This window comes from Rhinatrema bivittatum, chromosome 2 (assembly GCF_901001135.1).
Source record: "Rhinatrema bivittatum chromosome 2, aRhiBiv1.1, whole genome shotgun sequence".
Taxonomy (NCBI): domain Eukaryota; kingdom Metazoa; phylum Chordata; class Amphibia; order Gymnophiona; family Rhinatrematidae; genus Rhinatrema; species Rhinatrema bivittatum.
The window spans coordinates 176,290,643-176,310,712 of record NC_042616.1 but is presented as its reverse complement, the minus strand read 5'-3'; the positions used below and the strand labels follow the sequence as shown (position 1 = coordinate 176,310,712).

General features: G+C 42.8%; 1 protein-coding gene across 2 annotated transcripts in view; it reads left to right on the top strand.

Moving 5' to 3' along the window:
• The window catches only part of LOC115084272 (serum paraoxonase/arylesterase 2-like), a 114,746-nt gene that overhangs the window by 74,620 nt on the left and 20,056 nt on the right, over positions 1–20,070 (top strand). For both annotated transcript variants that reach the window (XM_029588921.1, XM_029588922.1), the window contains exons 6-7: positions 14,513–14,639; positions 16,997–17,197. In XM_029588921.1, coding sequence (XP_029444781.1) covers positions 14,513–14,639; positions 16,997–17,197 — 328 coding nt within the window. The remainder of the gene's footprint in view (positions 1–14,512; positions 14,640–16,996; positions 17,198–20,070) is intronic.

The following is a 20,070-nucleotide window of genomic DNA, read 5'->3' as shown; positions in this document are numbered from 1 at the left end:
CCTTTTTTAAACACAGCTATACTAACTGCACTAACCACAACCTCTGGCAACAAATTCCAGAGTTTAATTGTGCGTTGAGTAAAAAAGAACTTTCTCCGATTAGTTTTAAATGTGCCCCATGCTAACTTCATGGAGTGCCCCCTAGTCCTTATATTATCTGAAAGAGTAAATAACAGATTCACATCTACCCGTTCTAGACCTCTCATGATTTTAAACATCTCTATCATATCATAAGAACAGTTGTCTCTTCTCCAAGCTGAAATGTCCTAACCTCTTTAGTCTTTCCTTAGAGGGTAGTTGTTCCATTCCCTTTATCATTTTGGTTGCCCTTCTCTGTACCTTCTCCATCGCAATTATATCTTTTTTGAGATGCGGCGACCAGAATTGTACACAGTATTCAAGGTGCGGTCTCACCATGGAGCGATACAGAGGCATTATGACATTTTCCGTTTTATTCACCATTCCCTTTCTAATAATTCCCAACATTCTGTTTGCTTTTTTGACTGCCGCAGCACACTGAACCGATGATTTCAATGTGTTATCCACTATGACACCTAGATCTCTTTCTTGGGTTGTGGCACCTAATATGGAACCCAACATTGTGTAATTATAGCATGGGTTATTTTTCCCTATATGCATCACCTTGTACTTATCCACATTAAATTTCATCTGCCATTTGGATGCCCAATTTTCCAGTCTCACAATGTCTTCCTGCAATTTATCACAATCTGCTTGTGATTTAACTACTCTGAACAATTTTGTGTCATCTGCAAATTTGATTATCTCACTCGTCGTATTTCTTTCCAGATCATTTATAAATATACAAGCCGTAAAGCCCGTTAAAACGGGCTACATCCCTCTGTCTCTCACCTCCCCCTCATTCTCTCTCCCCTCACTCTTCACCACCCCCCTCCCCCACCCACTCCTCTCCACCCTCCCTCTCCTCTCACTCAGTCCCCCCTCTCCCTCCCTCCCACTCACTCAGTCCCCCTCTCCCTCCCACTCACTCAGTCCCCCTCTCCCTCCCTCCCTCCCTTCACCCACCTCCATTTCCTCCCGGCGCCGTAAGCGCGACTTCCCGCAACCCTCACCCGGCTCCATTAACTCCTCCCGCTCCTGCCGGCAGATCTCGGGGGGGGGGGCGCGGGAGTGACACCCCCCCCCCCCACCGAGATCTGCCAGCAGATCTCGGTGGGGGGGGCGCGGGAGTGACACCCCCCCCCCGAGATCTGCCGGCAGATCTGGGGAGGAGAAGCAGCGGCACCGCGCGCGCGCGCGGCGCCGCTGCTTCTCCTCCCGCTCCTGCGGCCCCACCGCCATTTTTTTTTTTCTGATCGACATCCTTGCCCGCACATGCGCAGTAGAGCTGCGCTCTACTGCGCATTTGCGGGCCGTCGGTCACAGGCCATTTATAAGGTAGATTGAAAAGTAAGGGTCCCAATACAGATCCCTGAGGCACTCCACTGTCCACTCCCTTCCACTGAGAAAATTGTCCATTTAATCCTACTCTCTGTTTCCTGTCTTTTAGCCAGTTTGCAATCCATGAAAGGACATCGCCACCTATCCCATGACTTTTTACTTTTCCTAGAAGCCTCTCATGAGGAACTTTGTCAAATGCCTTCTGAAAATCCAAGTATACTATATCTACCGGTTCACCTTTATCCACATGTTTATTAACTCCTTCAAAAAAGTGAAGCAGATTTGTGAGGCAAGACTTGCCCTGGGTAAAGCCATGCTGACTTTGTTCCATTAAGCCATGTCTTTCTATATGTTCTGTGATTTTGATGTTTAGAACACTTTTCACTATTTTTCCTGGCACTGAAGTCAGGCTGACCGGTTGGTAGTTTCCCGGATCGCCCCTGGAGCCCTTTTTAAATATTGGGGTTACATTTGCTATCCTCCAGTCTTCAGGTACAATGGATGATTTTAATGATAAGTTACAAATTTTTACTAATAGGTCTGAAATTTCATTTTTTAGTTCCTTCAGAACTCTGAGGTGTATACCATCCGGTCCGGGTGATTTACTACTCTTCAGTTTGTCAATCAGGCCTACCACATCTTCTAGGTTCACCGTGATTTCATTCATTCCATCTGAATCATTACCCATGAAAACCTTCTCCATTTCGGGTACCTCCCCAACATCCTCTTCAATAAACACCGAAGCAAAGAAATAATTTAATCTTTCCGCGATGGCCTTATCTTCTCTAAGTGCCCCTTTAACCCCTCGATCATCTAACGGTCCAACTGACTCCCTCACAGGCTTTCTGCTTCGGATATATTTAAAAAACTTTTTACTGTGAGTTTTTGCCTCTACAGCCAACTTCTTTTCAAATTCTCTCTTAGCCCGTCTTATCAATGTCTTACATTTAACTTGCCAATGTTTATGCTTTATCCTATTTTCTTCTGTTGGATCCTTCTTCCAATTTTTGAATGAAGATCTTTTGGCTAAAATAGCTTCTTTCACCTCCCCTTTTAACCATGCCGGTAATCATTTTGCCTTCTTTCCACCTTTCTTAATGTGTGGAATACATCTGGACTGTGCTTCTAGAATGGTATTTTTTAACAATGACTACGCCTCTTGGACATTTTTTACTTTTGTAGCTGCTCCTTTCAGTTTTTTTCTAACAATTTTTCTCATTTTATCAAAGTTTCCCTTTTGAAAGTTTAGCACGAGAGCCTTGGATTTGCACACAGTTCCTCTTCCAGTCATTAAATCAAATTTGATCATATTATGATCACTATTGCCAAGCGGCCCCACCACAGTTACCTCTCTCACCAAGTCCTGTGCTCCACTGAGAATTAGATCTAAAATTGCTCCCTCTCTCGTCGGTTCCTGAACCAATTGCTCCATAAAGCTATCATTTATTCCATCCAGGAATGTTATCTCTCTAGCGTGACCCGATGATACATTTACCCAGTCAATATTGGGGTAATTGAAGTGTCCCATTATTACTGCACTACCAATTTGGTTAGCTTCCCTAATAGCATTTCACTGTCCGTCTCACCATCTTGACCATAAGGCTGTTACAAACCTCTAGGAAAGTACCTCATCTCAGTCACATACACACAGAACACAGACAGACCTGCCTTCACTAAATATAGAATAAAAGACCACAAATTACTAGAGATGTGCATTCGTTTATCACGAATTTGGCAATTTGAATGAAATTGCCTAATTCGTCGTGGGTCGGGTTCCCCGAACTTCGGGGAAAATGCATTTTTTAAGTTTGTACGGGGGGAGGGGCACATTTTATTTTTTTAAATAAAAAAACACACCAAACATTAAAATTTACTATAATACAACCCACCCCCCACCATCCCCATCCGTCCCCAAGACTTACTAACATCCCTGGTGGTCCAGCGGGGTCCTGTGAGCGATTTCTCCCTCCGTGCCATTGGGCCTGCCTTGCATCAAAATGGCGCCGATAGCCTTTGACCTACTATGTCATAGGGGCTACCACTACCAGTATTCAAAATGGCGCAGATAGCCTTTGCCCTTACTATGTCACAGAGGCTACCAGTGCCATTGGTCAGCCCCTGTCACATTGTAGGAGCACAAGATGGCGCCAGCCATCCATTGCTCCTACCATGTAGCATATGGCAAGTCTATGTATATTCTCAAAACTGAAATATTATGGCCCTTATACCCAGTCACTCCCCTCCATGTTCCTATCACCTTCCAGATACTCAATTATCCCTTCACATGCGCATATCTCTGTCCAAAATTCCCGACATCCCCCACTCCACATCCTCTTCCCTGGGCTTCCCCTCTCCATAGACAACTCTTTCTGCCCTTGCTTCTCCCCTTCCCTACCCAGAATACCTCTGACCACTTCTTTCCTACTCCTTCCTGCTCAGCATCCCCAACTCCTCTCTCCTTCAACCCAGCAGCCTCACACCTCCATCTCTTCCCTGTCCGCAGCCCCCAACCTCTCCACCTTTCCCTGCCCAGTACATTTCCCCTTCTCCTGGCATCCAGCCAATAGAAAAGACGTCAGTCCATTCCAGAGTCTCCCTCCCTCTTTATCAGCAGCAGATGAAGGCAAGAAACATTGAGGAGAGGAAGATGAGGAGGCAGCAGCAGCGGATCTATGGAGCTTGTACCTTTCTCCCTTATGCTCCTGCTTTCACATCTAGGTCCCATGGGGTGGAGAGGTTATCATCAGCCTCTCTGCCAAGCCAGGCAGAGGAAGATAAAGTTGGTGTCCTACCAGACCCATATGAACAGGAGCTGGTGGTATCTCACTCTGATCTGGGTGAAGGAGGAGGGGAATAACCTCCCTCTATCCAGGAAGAAAAGAAGGAAGGAAGAACAGCTTCCTGTCATACCTAATAAAGGAGAAGTCAGCCAACTCCTGCCCAGACTGATGAGGAAAGAGCAGCCTTCAGCTGGCTCTGCCACACACCTCCCGGGACTTCCCGACACACCTGTTGAGATTCACCGATGTAGAGTATGTCTTTAAGTTAGGAATATTTTATTGTAAACTGCCGTGATCTTTCTTTAGTAAGTGGTATAAAAGTCCTGTAAATAAAATAAACTTGGAAGAGGCAGCTTGATGAGGTTTTTGTGGGGATTTTGAGGATTTTCTTTACCCATTTTTTCAGTGCCCTCTGGCAGGCCTGGATTTGTCAATAGGCACACTAGGCCTTGCCGGGAGTGGCAGGCTGACTGAAGATTTGCTGCCTTTCAGCCCTCTGTTTCCTCATCCCCTCAGGGTGCAGAGAACAGGAGAGGAAGGGAAGTGAGCCTGCAAAAGACAGACCAAAGGAAGATTAGGAGCATCTGAGTAGAGTTCATTGAAGGGTAGGATGACAAGGAATGGGGGGGGGGGGGGGCAGTGTGTGTGTGTGTGAGAGAGAAGGGATTGCTGCTGTCTATAAGTTTGTCATATTGGGTGGGATGCAAGGAGGAGCAGGACCAAAGCATGGTAGGGACGCCTCCCTCCTCTCCTCCTCACACACTGCAATTCAAATCCTCCCTCCCTTGATCTTTGATTCTAGCCCCCAGATCCTGGAACTTCCCTTCCTTCCTTCCTACTTCTCCCTTCTCCCCAGATCCTGGAACCCACTCCCTCCTCCCCTTCCTCAATCCAAGAACCACCCTCTCTCTCGCCTTCCTCTTCCACATCCCAGATTCCTAATCTTCCTCATCTCCCATCCTCCCCATCCCCAGTCCTCTTTTTCCTTTTCGCATTCCTCCCTCTTTCTCCTCACACCACGCTTCATCCTCCTCCTCCTTTCCTCTTCCCATCTCTGAGGTCTCCTCCTTGCACTGATACTTGAGATCACTTTAATTCACCACTAATAATAAAATAAACTATAATTATAATAATTATACTGTAAAGCCAAGGTATTTTTGTAATGTAATATAAAAGATGGAAATAATTGCTTCAGAATTTTTAAATTTTTGCAACAGAATCTACCCCTGAGCTGCCACAGGAAATGGCCTTAGACCTTCTGCTGTTACATACCATGTGAGTTGTTAATAAGATTGTGAAATTAACTTTAAACTCCAAATAACCATCCTTTTACCCCTTCCCCCCCCCCCTCCCACTCAGCCATGCTGAGAAGCTGTCAGGTTAGGTAAGAAACGATAAAAACAAAACATTTTAGAACAGCCAAAAGAAGATTTTTGCAGTCCAAACGATTAAGAATCAAACTGCGGGATCCATGCGGCATGAACATTAGGTAAGGCATCCGCACAGACCTTAGCTTCTTTCTGGCGATGAAGGAGGTAACATGCTTACTAGGAGTCACAAGCTTCCATGGTTCAATTTGCTTTTTTAATGTTGAGTGAAGAAGGGGAAAAATGCATTTGAGGAATTGTTACTTTAGTGGAATCTCCAAGGGAAAGGGAAATTCTAATATCTGGAATAGCTCTGTCTTCAGAAAACTTGGAATTGAAGGGAGAATGACATTTACAGAGACAAAGAGTTGGGCCTAGAAGCTGCCTAAGTGGTGATGTCAAAGTAGAAGAGAGGGAGGAATCCGTGTGATTGGGAGGGAAGGATTGCATGCGTGTGTTTGTATATGGGGGAAGTATGTGTGGAATTGTGAGTACAGGGATTTGTCAGGACTGGCTCTGTAAAAGGTGGAGTTTGTGAGTGGTTGTTACCTTGTGATCTGGTCTAAGTGCTTGTAAGCAGCTGCATAGCCATTTTTTCTTGTGTCTGGCTGGGAGGCACTCATAGGGGGTATTAGGTGGGAAATACTGTAATGATTCTAAACTTTGACTCAGAAAATGGTTAATGTTAAATTGATTTCTGTAAATGTAGCTGGGATACATTCTCTGACGAAGAGAATAAAAATTGTGTCCTGTTTTAAAAGGCAAGCGAGTTGATATTGACTTCCTGCAGGAGACTCATTTGACCAATATTGAATAGAAGAAATTAAAGGAGTGTACGGGTGAATGTAAGTTTTCTTCTTATTATAGTCGCCAAAGGGGGGTAACTTTTTTGTTTCACGAGAAAATTTATTTTTACCTGCATAAACTATTATGGGCCCCGGAGTCAGGAAAACCCATCTGGAGGGCAGGACTTTCACCCAGCCAGCCCCCTCCCCCGCAAGTTGAGTTCTTGAGGTCTGGGGGTCACTAGGTCTCTGGGGCAGCAGTATATCACAGTGGTGAGTCCACACAGGCAGAAACATGGCAAGGCTGGACAGGCAAGTCTGAAGGTAGGGCCGAACAGGCACAGCTGGACAAGCAAGGCTGAAGACAAGGCAGGCTTGACAGGCAGGATACTAAGCAGGACCTGGAAGAAGACAAGGCAAGGATGAGACAAGGCAAGGACAGAACTCTAGAACAGGCAGGACTGGATACTGGAACAGATAGGACAAGACCAACAAGGCAGACCAGGGTAGGACTTAGACAAGGGGAAACAAAGAATACAGAAGCCTGAGGGCAACAAGGCTTGGAACAGACAGAAGATGCCTGAAGGCTCCAAGGCAGGATACAAGAGAGAATAGGCCAGAGGCTTCAAGACAGGGAGCAAGGCAGGATAGATCTGAGGGCCTCAAGAGAAGGCAAGAAGGCCTGTAGGCCACAAGGCAAGAACAAGGGTGAGGTCAAGGAGCCAGGAGTGACACCATGGGAAGACAAGGCTCCTATGGCAAGATGGGTTTACATAGGGCTGACACTTGGGTGTGGCAAAAGCAGTGAGGAAGAACTTGACTAGACTAGGGATGAGGCATACTGAGGGCCTCTACGGGTGGGGAGGTGTCATGAAGGTAGGATAAGGCTGTGTAGCAGGCAAAATCCTAACATAAGCAAATTCAAGATCCAGCAGGAAGGTAAAGGATTTTAGCAAGCTTATTAGAAAAAACTAAAGTGGCACTGTGCAATGTACAGAATATGCACCAGATTTATATAATCATTCTCTTTTCTTTCAACTGATTGCTCACTGCTTCTTATCTCCACTGCAGCAGTGAAGATAACAAAAGTCCCTTTGTCAATGCCAAAATTATTTTCACTCCTTTTTATAAACCTTTTGTTTCACTCTAACAGAGCTTCCAAAAAGACAATCTATCCCTGTAATATCCAAAAGAGAAAATGGAGTTTCTTTGCACATGCTCATACCTTTCAGTGGGAGCATGTCAACATTAATTGATCTAGGTGCCATCTATAGGCCAGGTTAAAAATATGCTTCACTTTGATTCTCCATCCTGTCTACTTCTCCTACCGTGGCTCCATTCAAAATACTATTTCACAGGCATTGCTTTGTTGCTATAGTTATCAGCCTCACTACACCACTTTTACATGGACCATAGCCTTGAATGGGAACCATAAATTAATGTTTCTGGTCCACAGATCACTCACTTTTTGCATCAGTGCCTGACGAGGCTTACCTTTTAATGATACTAAAACACCTTGGTGGCCAGGTAAAAGTAATAATGGATTTATTATTAGCTTATAGGAATAATTTACAAATAACACTAGATAATACAAATAACATTAAATGGCTGTGTGCAGACAATAACTACTACTTAATTATACATAAATATATCCATATAAAGAATCAAAGCTTAGGTTCCTAGCCACATGGGCTCAAGAGATCTGTTGGTACTGCCATCTTTGGGGTCTGTGGTGATGTTTTAATCATTTTCAGTTTTGCCTGCTTTTGTACTGTTTATGAGAAATCCTAATAGGAGAAATCCTATTAGTAGATACATAATGTGGGATTAAGAAAACTGCATTAAGGAGAGTCTGTGCCACAGTTAAGCACATCGGATCTTTGTTCGTGGGCACGGTCCTAATCAATATCTGCATATGTGAGAGACTCCTCCCTTCTGCTCTAGATATTAGCAACTAGGCCTGTTTAAACTCTGCAAAAATTATTTGGGGGATGTGCAAACAAAGTATTTATGCAAGCAGTAGGGTATATGCAAACAGTAATTAGGTGGGGGGATCAGATGTCTGGAACTGTTCTGTGTGCCTGCACATGTGTAAAATTAACAGGCCCAGAAACAGTTTTCTGAATGTATATGTTCATTCTGTCTGTGTATGGCTCTGAGTTCATCAATAATCATATTCAAGCAGAATTAGCATACTAAATGTCCCCATATGACATCACTAAGGCTTTCTATCTTACACCATCTGCCACTGAAACGAATGCAACCATTACCTTCTGGAGAAAGGTTATGTATAGATTACATAGAATTTAAGAATGGACCACATGAACCTAAAGGTCACAATTTTGGCACTAGGGTCATTTGCAAATAATAAGAGTCAGAGAAATAATCTAGAATTTTGGGGATTCTGTATTAGAATGGATGGTGCTGATCTAGTGAAATTTATAGAGACATTCCTACTAAAGCAACTGGAAATTTAGTTTATGATGGACTTTGAGACTGAAAGAGCACCTAAAGTTCCTTCCCTTAACACTAGAAAAAAAAAATACCCATGACTAATGATGATCTATATCTTGATATACACTCTGGTATGAATGCAACTCGAGAAGCCAAATGTTTGTTCTAGGATAACTATGCAGGTTATAGTTTGTTCTGGGAGGAATCTGCTGCAGAAATTGCAAAAGACTATGTTATACAAAATGACAATAGTATATTCCTAGAAAAGTTAGTTATGTTCAAATCATAATATAAAATATCATTGTGAATTTAGTAAAAAAAAAAAAAAAAAAAGTGAGCCCAAAGGAATATTCAGAGTACAATTTTGCTGATGCAGAAACTCATATGACACTGAAGAAGTACTATTGCTACTACTTAACATTTCTATAGCGCTACATGACATATGCAACACTGTACAAACATACAAAAAGACAGTCCCTGTTCAATAGAGCTTACAGTCTAATAAGACAGACAGGGCAAGAGACTTGGGGATTTCAAAAAGCAAGACAATGATTAAACGGCAAAGAAAAGAAAGTTAGTTAACAAGACTAAAAGCCGACAGCAAGTGGCATGTTTCCAAATCAAACATGAGTGTATTTGTCACAACTAAGAGTAAGCACAAAATTCTTGTTACATGCAAATTTAGCTTGACACTAAAAGCCTCTTTACCAGATGTATATTTGCAGTCTGAAGCTTATCTGCTTTTGCCCTCCAGTATACATGTCACTGGCTGTATAATTAGCGATCTCTCTTTATAACGTGAGCTGGAAGCCAAGAAATCCATTCACTAAAAAGAGGGTTTGGCTAAGCAGGAATGGACAGCTATTTTATTTATTTATATATTTTATTTATAAAATTTATATACTGTATAATCAGTCACAACAATAAAAGTGGTTTACAAATCCACATTCTTAATAAAAACAAACATCTACTGTCTACCACCATCCCTCTTCCAGTCATGCTAACATCCCAGCCCACCCTATAGCCTCCTGCCTTCCTTCCTAAAAACAGAGCTCCAGTTGTCATACATACAGCCTTCCTTAAAGATTCTAAATGCACCTTAATTAATGTCCGAAAATGCAAATAGTTCCATTCACCAGAACAATAACTGGAGCAATTTCCAAACTTGCGACGCTATACCTGTAAATGGCCATTTGGACAAATTCAAAAGCAACCCTGGGAAGATCTGAGCTCATACCAATTTTTCAGACAGATATTTCAGCCCATTGACCCTCATGCAGTAAAAGGTCAAAATCAGCTATTTAAACCTTGCTCTTTCAGCTCTCAGTAGCCAATGTAGTGGACCAAGTACTGGTGAAACCCTCTCCCATCTAAACTTCCCACATACCAACTGAGCGCATTGTTTTATTATTAACTGCAATTTCCAAATGAAGCAAGCTCGAAGTCCTACAATATTTTAGTGATCTAAAGCTTCCATAACCAGTGACAATGCTACAACTTACAAAGAAGTCATATCCAGATAGGGGCATAACTGATGTACATTTTTCAAATGCATGTATATCCTTTGGCAAAATTGCCCCAAGAAAACCTCCAAAGAGAAGGCAGGGTCACCCCTAGGTTATTAATGTTAGGCCACATACCTAACAAATTACCTTTCAATACAGGGTACAATGGCATCATTGAGTTTCCAAAAAGCTTCCAACTCCTGGAATCTCTGTTTTTGACCTGTATAATATCAGTTTTCTATTTTGCATCCAGGCTACAATTCTGATCAAACAGCAGTTTTAAAAATGCACCGCCTCATCCAGCTCATTCTCATTGGAAATCAGGAACTAGATATCATTGGCGCAAATATTCCTAGGGATCTTTGTTTTCAGTTTTTATTTTATTTTGCCTGAGAATTTCAATGTTACAATAAAAGATGTCAATGGGGAAAAATGTCATAAAGATATTAGAAGGCAGTGGCGATAAAGAAGGGCCTTGAGGTGCTGCCATCCTCCTCATCTTTGGTTGTAAACATTCCTCCCCAACCTGGCCTATCTGCGATCTATTACTCAAACAAGAAGAAACCAGTATAGCACCTTACCACCTAAACCTACCTGTCAACACTTCTCAAACAAAATCATGTGACGCACCATATCAAATGCACTAAACGGGTTTAACAAAACCAACAATCCTGACTTTCTTGTATACAAATGCCGCGAGATATCATGGAACAAAAGACAGTAACACTGAGTATTAGAGATGTGAATCGTGTGATCGATCGTCTTAACGATCGATTTTGGCTGGGGGGGGGAAGGAATCTGATCGTCGCGGTTTTGTTTTGTTTTTTTAAATCGTAAATCGGGGAAGGGCGGGAAAACCGGCACACAAACAACCCTAAAACCCACCCCGACCCTTTAAAATAAATCCCCCACCCTCCCGAACCCCCCCAAAATGTTTTAAATTACCTGGAGTCCAGTGGGGGGGGGGGTCCCGGTGTGATCTTCCACTCTCGGGCCACGGCTGCATTAATAGAAATGGCGCTGGCGATACCTTTGCCCTGCAAATGGCCGGCGCCATTTTGCAATACGGCAGGAGGTCGCTCCCGGACCCCCGCTGGACTTTTGGCAAGTCTTGTGGGGTCAGGAGGCCCCCCCCAAGCTGGCCAAAAGTCCCTGGGGGTCCAGCGGGGGTCCGGGAGCGATCTCCTGCGCTCGTGACGTCGGGGGACAGGAACCAAAATGGCGCCGGTGCTACCTTTGCCTTGTCATATGACAGGGCAAAGGTAGCGCCAGCGCCATTTCTATTAACGCAGCCGTGGCCAGAGAGTGGAAGATCACACCGGGGACCCCCCCCCCCCACTGGACCCCAGGTAATTTAAAACATTTTGGGGGGGTTCGGGAGGGTGGGGGATTTATTTTAAAGGGTCGGGGTGGGTTTAGGGTTGTTTTAGTGTGCCGGTTTTCCCGCCCTCCCCCTTCCCCTCCCCCCGAATTACGATTTTTGACGATAAATCGGGGGAATTCCTATTGTATCGCGCCTCTAACGATTTTTGACGATTTAAACTATATCGGACGATTTTTTTAAATAGTCAAAAAACGATTCACATCCCTACTGAGTATGCCCTGGTCTAAAAACCAGACTGCATATCTGCCAGTTTTTCTGTATTCTCTAGAAAGTCAGAGATCTGAGTCACCACTGTCTTCTCAAAAATTATTGCCAAAAAAAAGGTAAATGCGCAATAGACCTGTAGTTCTCAAACCTGATGGAGTCTAACTTTCCTCTTTAACAAGGGGCTGATCCACCAACCTTTTTAAGACTCCAATGAAATATTAACGATATGGGGCAGCCATGCCAATCCCTGACCTTTTAAAGCTTTAATAAACCCAGGCAAACAGGGATCTAAGGAACTACCTGAAGGGCTCATTCCATTTTACATCTGTTTCAAACCAAAAACACTAACCTGTTTAATTCCAGCAACCCACCACCTGCTGAAACGTCTTCTAAACCCACCACTATCCCACGCTGTAGTACACCTCACTCCCCCAAACTCAACTCCAGCAATTTTCTCCCTGAAAAAGGTACAAATTCAGAGCGATTTGGTGTCCCTGCAGGACTCTTGTTTTTCCTCTGACCGAGAATAATTTGTACTGCTTTAAAAAGCTCTCTACTTGCACAATCTGCTGCCCTTATAGCCCAAGAGAAAGTCTTTCTCTTTCTTGTCACAATTAACTTCCTATGACTGTTTGCTAATCTTCTCCAATCCAGACGTGACAGGGCTTTGCCAGTCACTAATATTATCCCAGGTATTCTTCCAGCAATGGAGCAATAAGAGGATGTTTTGATGTTTGGGATTCCTCTGCTTGTCCTAACCCCACCTTTTTGTGGGAGACCTGTGCAGGGTATAAATATCCCCATCAGCATACTCAGTCTTTGGTGAGATGGCAACTGGAGAGTGGGGTAGGAGTGGAGAGCTAGAGATTCATCCAGGATCTCAAGCAAGTGGTGGAAGAGTTGTTAATTCTTTAGAAGATGTTTGGAGAGATTGACCAGCTCCAGAGGGCTTGGATCAAAGATCTTTTGGCTCTAGTGACCAGGAACAACTAAGGTGAAGAGAAGTTTTGAGGCTTTTGAAAAAAAGAACTCAAGAGACTTGGATATTTTTGAGAGTTTGGAAATACAGTTGAAGTTTTTTGAACTTGTTGGAACCCAGATTACCATTTTTTTGTACCTGAGAATACATTTTTCCATCCGACCAGCTTATGTTGGAGCTATACTCTAGTTTTCCCTCCCTCACTGGTGAGGATATATTTTCTATGGATGAAGGTGCAAGAGATAGGAGAGAAGTAAGTAGATCTACAATGGAGAAGGAAACCATATGTTTTATTTTGGAGATCTTTTGTATGCTGGTTTTCATTTTTGTGATTTCTTTAAGTTACAGTAAACTGATTCTTTGAACACCAACTTGGGACTCTGATTTAACTTGTACACCCACTGGTTTGACTGAATGGATGGACACTGGTTTGAATCCTGTTTTATGCTTATTTTGCAAAACCTTGCTTTTATTCTGGACAGTTCTGCCCCTTTTTAGAGATCCTTCAACTGGAGTTTGAACCCATGCCTGTGATAGTGATTGACCATGCCAAGGGCCCCAAAATATCATTCTTTCTCCCCATTCAGACTTGGACCCGGACCCATATCACCCCTGATTGCACCTACACGCCTAAACAAAGGACCACAGGATCGAGATCTTTATCAAGCGTGCTTAAATCATCTGACCCCATTCCTTATCTTACAAAGATCGGCTCCAAACAACTGAAATGGCTGGTTATTGACTGGAAACCACTTTGTAGGGACAATATCATCCAAAACGGACTCTCTGGACTTATTGTATTTCTCCACCTGCACCCCAGTGAGGTAGCACATTAAGGGGTAGATTTTAAAACATTGCGCGCGCTACCCGGCGTGCACACATGCATGCCAATTTTATAACATGCGCGTGCTGGCACGCGCATGTTATAAAATGCCAGGTCGGCACGCGCAAGGGGGGGAGGGAACATATGCACTTATGCGCAACAACGCATTGGGGCCTTCCCCAGTTCCCTCCCAGTCCGCTCCTTAATGGGAGCGGATTGGGAGGGAACTTCCCAACCCCTTAGCCTGACTTCCCTTCCCCTTCCAATATCCTGCCCTCCCCTATCTTTATCCTAAATCCCCCCAAATGCTTTGTCCTACCTTTTTCTTCCACTTCTGAGCCAGGAGCAAGTTGCATGCACCGGCACGCGATCCCCCAGCACAGCGGCAAATGCCCACTGTGCTGGGCACCTCTAGCCCTGCCCTGCCCCCTGGACCGCCCCTTTCACTAACCCCGGGACTTACATGCATCCCGGGGGTTTACGCATGTGGCCAGGCCCTTTGAAAATTGGCCCGGTGCTCGTAAACCCCCAGGTTTCATGCATGTAAGTCTTTTAAAATCCTGCCCTAAGGGTATTTAGTCTCTCAGTACTATAACATACTTAATATAGAGTATTCTGGAATGATTACATGATCCATAAAACATAAATCATTTAGAGCAACAGCCCCAATTTTTAAGTGTTAACTAATGGTTTGTATTGAAGAAGGATCATAAATACGTAGCAGTGTAGCAACTCATGGTGATCACTTAACAATGGAAAATAACTAATGTTGTAATTCTTTCTCAACCTAGTATTTGGTTTTGTTTCAGATGATTCTGTGTATCTTTTTGTGGTGAATCATCCACAGATGACAAGCACAGTGGAGCTGTTTAAATTTGTAGAGGAAGAAAATGCTCTTGTACACCTGAAAACTATCCGCCATGATCTACTGCCAAGGTACTGTGTACAGACTGAACACTTCTACAATATGGCTGCCATATGTGGTGTTAGCTATGGGTAAACCTGAACTACAGGAAGAAATTCTGTTTGTCTTTTGAAATATTTTTGTTGCCTTCAGTGAGAATCAGGATAATGCTGCAGTAATTATGTGGGGATATTGGAGAAAATTAATTAGAAACTTCTTAGCCAGCAACACCCCTATGGTGGTTTCTAGAAGCTAAATACATTACCTCATACATCTTCTTCCCCTATCCCAACACACTGGCCCTCAACACCACAGTTTACTATTTCGCTTCATTTCATTTTCAAAGGGAAAGAAAAACCAACACAATTTCATTAGTTTTCATTTCCTTTAATTATGAAAACATTGCCAGAATTTAAAAAAAAAAAATCTGTCGCTGGATTGGTCCTTCATGAGGCCTCCCCAGGATCTCCTTGAAGTTCCTCCCTAAAACCTCTACTAGGGCCCAAAACCTCCTTGGAACATTCCGACTTTTCTCCCCTCTCAAAAAAGGTTGCTGGGACCTTAGCTTGTCCCAGCCCCCACTCATCCCTTCCATGGAGCTCCTAATAGTGAAAGAGGCAGGATGGATGCTCTCTCAGCTCCTGCCTCTTGGACAGCCCTTTAATAAAAATAACACCGGCCAACCCTGAGACCTCAAAAAGGCACCTGTCTCAGGGCCAGCTGGTGCCATTTTGTTGTACAGCTATACAAGCATATGGCCGGCCCACAAAATGGCATCAGACGGCCCTGAGACGGATGCCTGTTTGATATCCCTGTGGTGCCAGTCCCCGGGCTGGTTAGTTCTTTTTTCAAGCGATGTCTGAGGGGTCGGGAAGCCAATGGGCATCCCCCCTCCTGCCTCTTTCACTTATAGGATCCTCATGTAAAAAATAAATAGGGGCCAGGGTCAGGAGGGGTTTGGAGAGGTCCTACTTATGCTTTTTATTTTTTTTTATATTGAGCTTGTTTGTTTTTTTTTTATTATTTTAGTTTTGCAAACAAACTGTATCAAAATAAACATTAAATGAAGAGCAACACTCCCAAAAGAGGGATAAAAAATTGGGGGGGCACTCACTCTTTTTACCTTTGCTTTGTTATACTGTATATCTATGCTATGTTTATGTATTATGCATTATGCAAATTACTCAGTAATCATACACATTGCCTCAATTATGCCACTGTTTTCACTTATTCAGTAATCCTATACCTTGTCTCAACTATTCCACACTTCTTACCATTTATTTTGGTCTGTCATGGATCTATAATACTGATGGTCATATAATGTGTATTATGTTTATATTCTATATATCATAGATGTAAATTATTCAATAATCCCGTATCTTGCTCAGAGTAGTCCAGTGGGAGAGCACAAAACAAATCCTTGCTATAAATATACCAAAAAATGCTGCAACATTGCACAGGAGAATTATATGGAAGTACTGGAGAAAACTTATTAAAAACTGGTGTGGTCCATTTACCAGGACCTGTGCTGTGTTATGATTCTGGTTTTAATATTTTGTTGTCGGATGCCTAATTACTTCTCTTTAGAAGTCTTTCACGTGCAGTGTACTATTGTTTATAATTCTATAGTATGTTAAATCTTAGGATGGACCGCATTCAGCACATTCATCCACGCAGAACATAATAGTTTTCAGGCAGATCATGAAACTTAAAGTTGGTAGCATCAACAATTTAGCGCATTAACAAAAAACACAGCTTGCTGAATATACAGTAATGAAAACTGGTAGAGCTAATACTTTGGGGTTTATAGTCAATTTATAGGAATTTTAAAAAGCGGTATGTTGGACTGGCAGTGTAATTCTGGACAGATATTTTATATTGTTTTTGAAATTGCTAAAAAGAAGATATTTCTTTAGAGTTTTCCATTAAAATAAGATGTCAGCACTTCAGAAAACTACACCCCCCCTCCCCCGAAAACTGGATATGGAGTTCTGCACACCTCCAAATGACTGCATCTTGCATCTTTTAGATGCATTTTATTATGGTTTCTTTCATTACAGCATTTTGGTTATTATATTGGTCAGTACCATGAAAAATTGGTCTGTGGGGAATTATCCTTCAAAAATCTATGCATGTTTTGCCAAATATTCATTTCTGAATTTGGAATAATATTTTTCTGTTTCTGCAGTGGTTTATGAGTATGCAGTACTGTAAATGAATGACTCTGGTCCTGAAAGCTTTCTGACTAAAACTGGGCAAAAGGAGACTGAAGGACTGCTAATGGTCATATTATTAATGCTGGACAGAGTTATGGTCTTCATTTGATAATTGTGCTTGACTGTTTGCCTTACTGGTATCTAAACACAAGCTTCTGTTTTTCTCATTCTAGCATAAATGATCTTATAGCTGTGGGACCAGACAGCTTTTATGCAACCAATGATCATTACTTCATTAACCATATTATGGCACAGCTTGAAAAATTTCTTGGCCTTGCATGGACAAATGTCATTTACTACAGCCCAAAGGAAGTTAAAGAAGTAGCGAAAGGGTTTTATTTTGCAAATGGAATTAACATTTCCCCGGATAACAAGTACGCTATTTTAAAAACTACTTGCATGTTCTACTCTGAATATTGTTGACATTGTACTAGTTTGTTGCTTATTGTACCAGGTGTTAGATACAAATGACCTTTAGCTTCAGTTTTTATTGGCTTTCATCACCATGTCCAGACATATTTATTTTTAATTTGTTGGCCAGAGAGAATGAGAGAACAAAAATCAAACTTGTAATACAGTATAGTCTGTAATAGACAGGAGATAAAATATCCATCTTCACCGCACCTTCCAGTATTGTCTTTGTTTTCTCCAAGTTTTAAAGTACCAGGAAGACAATTTTGAAAAGATTTTACCCCAAAAGGGGCAGTGGCAGGAAGTAACACACAAGGGATTCATTTTGCAATCCCTATGAGTGTTTTATGGCAGCGACTTTACACCCACTGTAAAACATGTGGAATATCTGCAGGACCAGTTGTACCCACAGCACCGAGCAGCCCCTTAATTTTCTGAAGAAAACTCTACAGGGAGTTTGTCATTGAAAATTCCTTTGCAAGGCCTTAGGGAATTTTAAAAACTGCTCCAGAAAGGACAAGTAGAAGGATGTGTATTGGGATGTGCATATCTGGTCCTTGAGTGCCACAAATGGGTCTGAATTTCAGGATGACCCTGAACCATGATTACCTACACAGTAAGGAAAAATGTATGGTCAAGTGATCACTGATTTAGTATTAAACCCCTGTCTGAATGAACCACACTAAGACTAAGGTCTTCAGAAGGGCTAATTTCAAGAAGGGTGATAGTGTTGAAGAGGCCCTATTAGGTATTCAAGAACTGAGGGGCACAGAGGAAGTTTGGACAGAAATAAAAGAAAACATTGAAAATGCAACAAATCTCTCTGTAAAGCTGATTAACAATGTAAAAGGAGAAGGAAACCAATATGGTTCTCTAATGAGGTAGCAGAAATGGTAAAAGCAACTATGTTAACATTCAAGAAAAATTTTTTAAAACAGGCAGAACCTTCAGGAAAAACTAAGGGAGGCTGAGAGGGCAATTGGAAGAACAGAGGCCTGAATGGAGGAGAAAATGCCCAATTAATCAGAGGAGGAGATAAAACAGTTTATAAGGGGGCAGTAACTTTTCAAGCGGGCACGCAGCCAGATACTTGGCAATTTTATATCCTGTGCACACACACATGCATATGTTATCTGCACGTTAGGGCTGTTTTATATGTGCTCCTAATTTTACAAGTGTGCACACAGCCGCATAATGTTGGCTTTGACTGCACAAGTGAGGGAATTTTATAACAGACACGTGGCTAGGCCATGACCAGTTTTCACTGGTTCGTCCACCAGTTTGCCCAGTCTACAGCTAGGTCCTCCGAACCCCACTGGTTCTTTAGCTTGCACTTCCCTGATTTAACACAGACCCCCCTCAAACACTTCAGAGATGCCTGGAAATAGTTTTATTAAAACTTACACCTCGTCCATAGCAGAAGTAATAATTTTGCCTGGGAGCGAGCCCAAGTATGTAGGTACTTGTGTGCACATCTTAGCCTTGTTCCGGAACACCCACACCCTGCCCATTCCCAGCCCACATTCCGCCCCTTTTTCCCGGGTACGATATATTCGCATATCGGTACTCGTGTATGCCTGTGGGTTGACATGCACATGTTCTAGATGAGCACTTATCTGCTGATTGTGGCATGTGCATCTCTTTTAAAATTCACCTTTAAATGGGGAATAGTTAAAATAAAAAGAGAGAGTGAGATTTATGAAGAGGAAGACTGGTAAAAGGCAAAAAGCCCAAGTTCTTTTTCTCAGTATTTACGGAAGAAGACCATGATGGAAACAGCAGGCAGGAAATAACATTGCTAAATGTGAAATGATACAAACCAAATTACAGAATAAGAGACACTTAAAAGTATGAAAACAACTGGAAGTGAATGAGGTATAGCCAAGGATACTTAAAGTACTTAAGAAACAGAGCAGGGTTTAGGAATTTGGTTCACACAGACCTATTCGGAGAATAACTGCAGAGGTCCCTCTTGGAGCTCGCAGTGTGATGAGGGTCACCCTCCAGAGACTGGAAAGCGAGACAATGAGTTTTGGGCCAGTGTGTCACGGTGGTGCCTTTTTGAATGGCCCTAAAGTTAGTGAGAGAAGCTCCTTCTCTGACCTGAGTATTTGGTGCCTTCGAAATCTGGTGCCTAGGAAGTTTCCTATAACTCCGATATTGAAAGCACTCTGAGTGCCTCAATATAGGCACTAAAGCAAGGCAGCTATATATTCAGTGCGTATGGGTATCCAGCTAGCTTTGGGTGCCTTGAACTGATTTGCTTGAATTTAGGTGAGGTGTAGGAATGCATTTTTTATGTTCTTATGTAAAGAGGGGAGAATTTAAGCTAATGAGCAGAGCGTGTGGCAGTATGTGGCATTAGTCTTCCAAGAAAGCTTGGATACCCTGCATGGAGTGGCCATAATTACAATCCTAACATCATCAAGAATGTGGTAGCTGGAGTTTCAGACAGTAGCCTCACAAGCGGGCCGATACAGTACAGTGCGCTCCGACGGAGCGTACTGTTAGCCGGCATTTGGACACACGTTTTGCATGCGCTAGCTTTACCCCTTATTCAGTAAGGGGTAATAGCGCATCCAAAACAAGCGTCCAACCACCGCGCCCGCAACATGCAAATGCATGTTGATGGCCCTATTAGGTATTCCCGCGCGATTCAGAAAGCAAAATGTGCAGCCAAGCCGCACATTTTGCTTTCAGAAATTAGCGCCTACCCAAAGGTAGGCGCTAATTTCTCCGGGCACCGGGAAAGTGCACAGAAAAGCAGTAAAAACTGCTTTTCTGTGCACCTTCCGACTTAATATCATGGCGATATTAAGTCGGAGGTCCCGAAAAA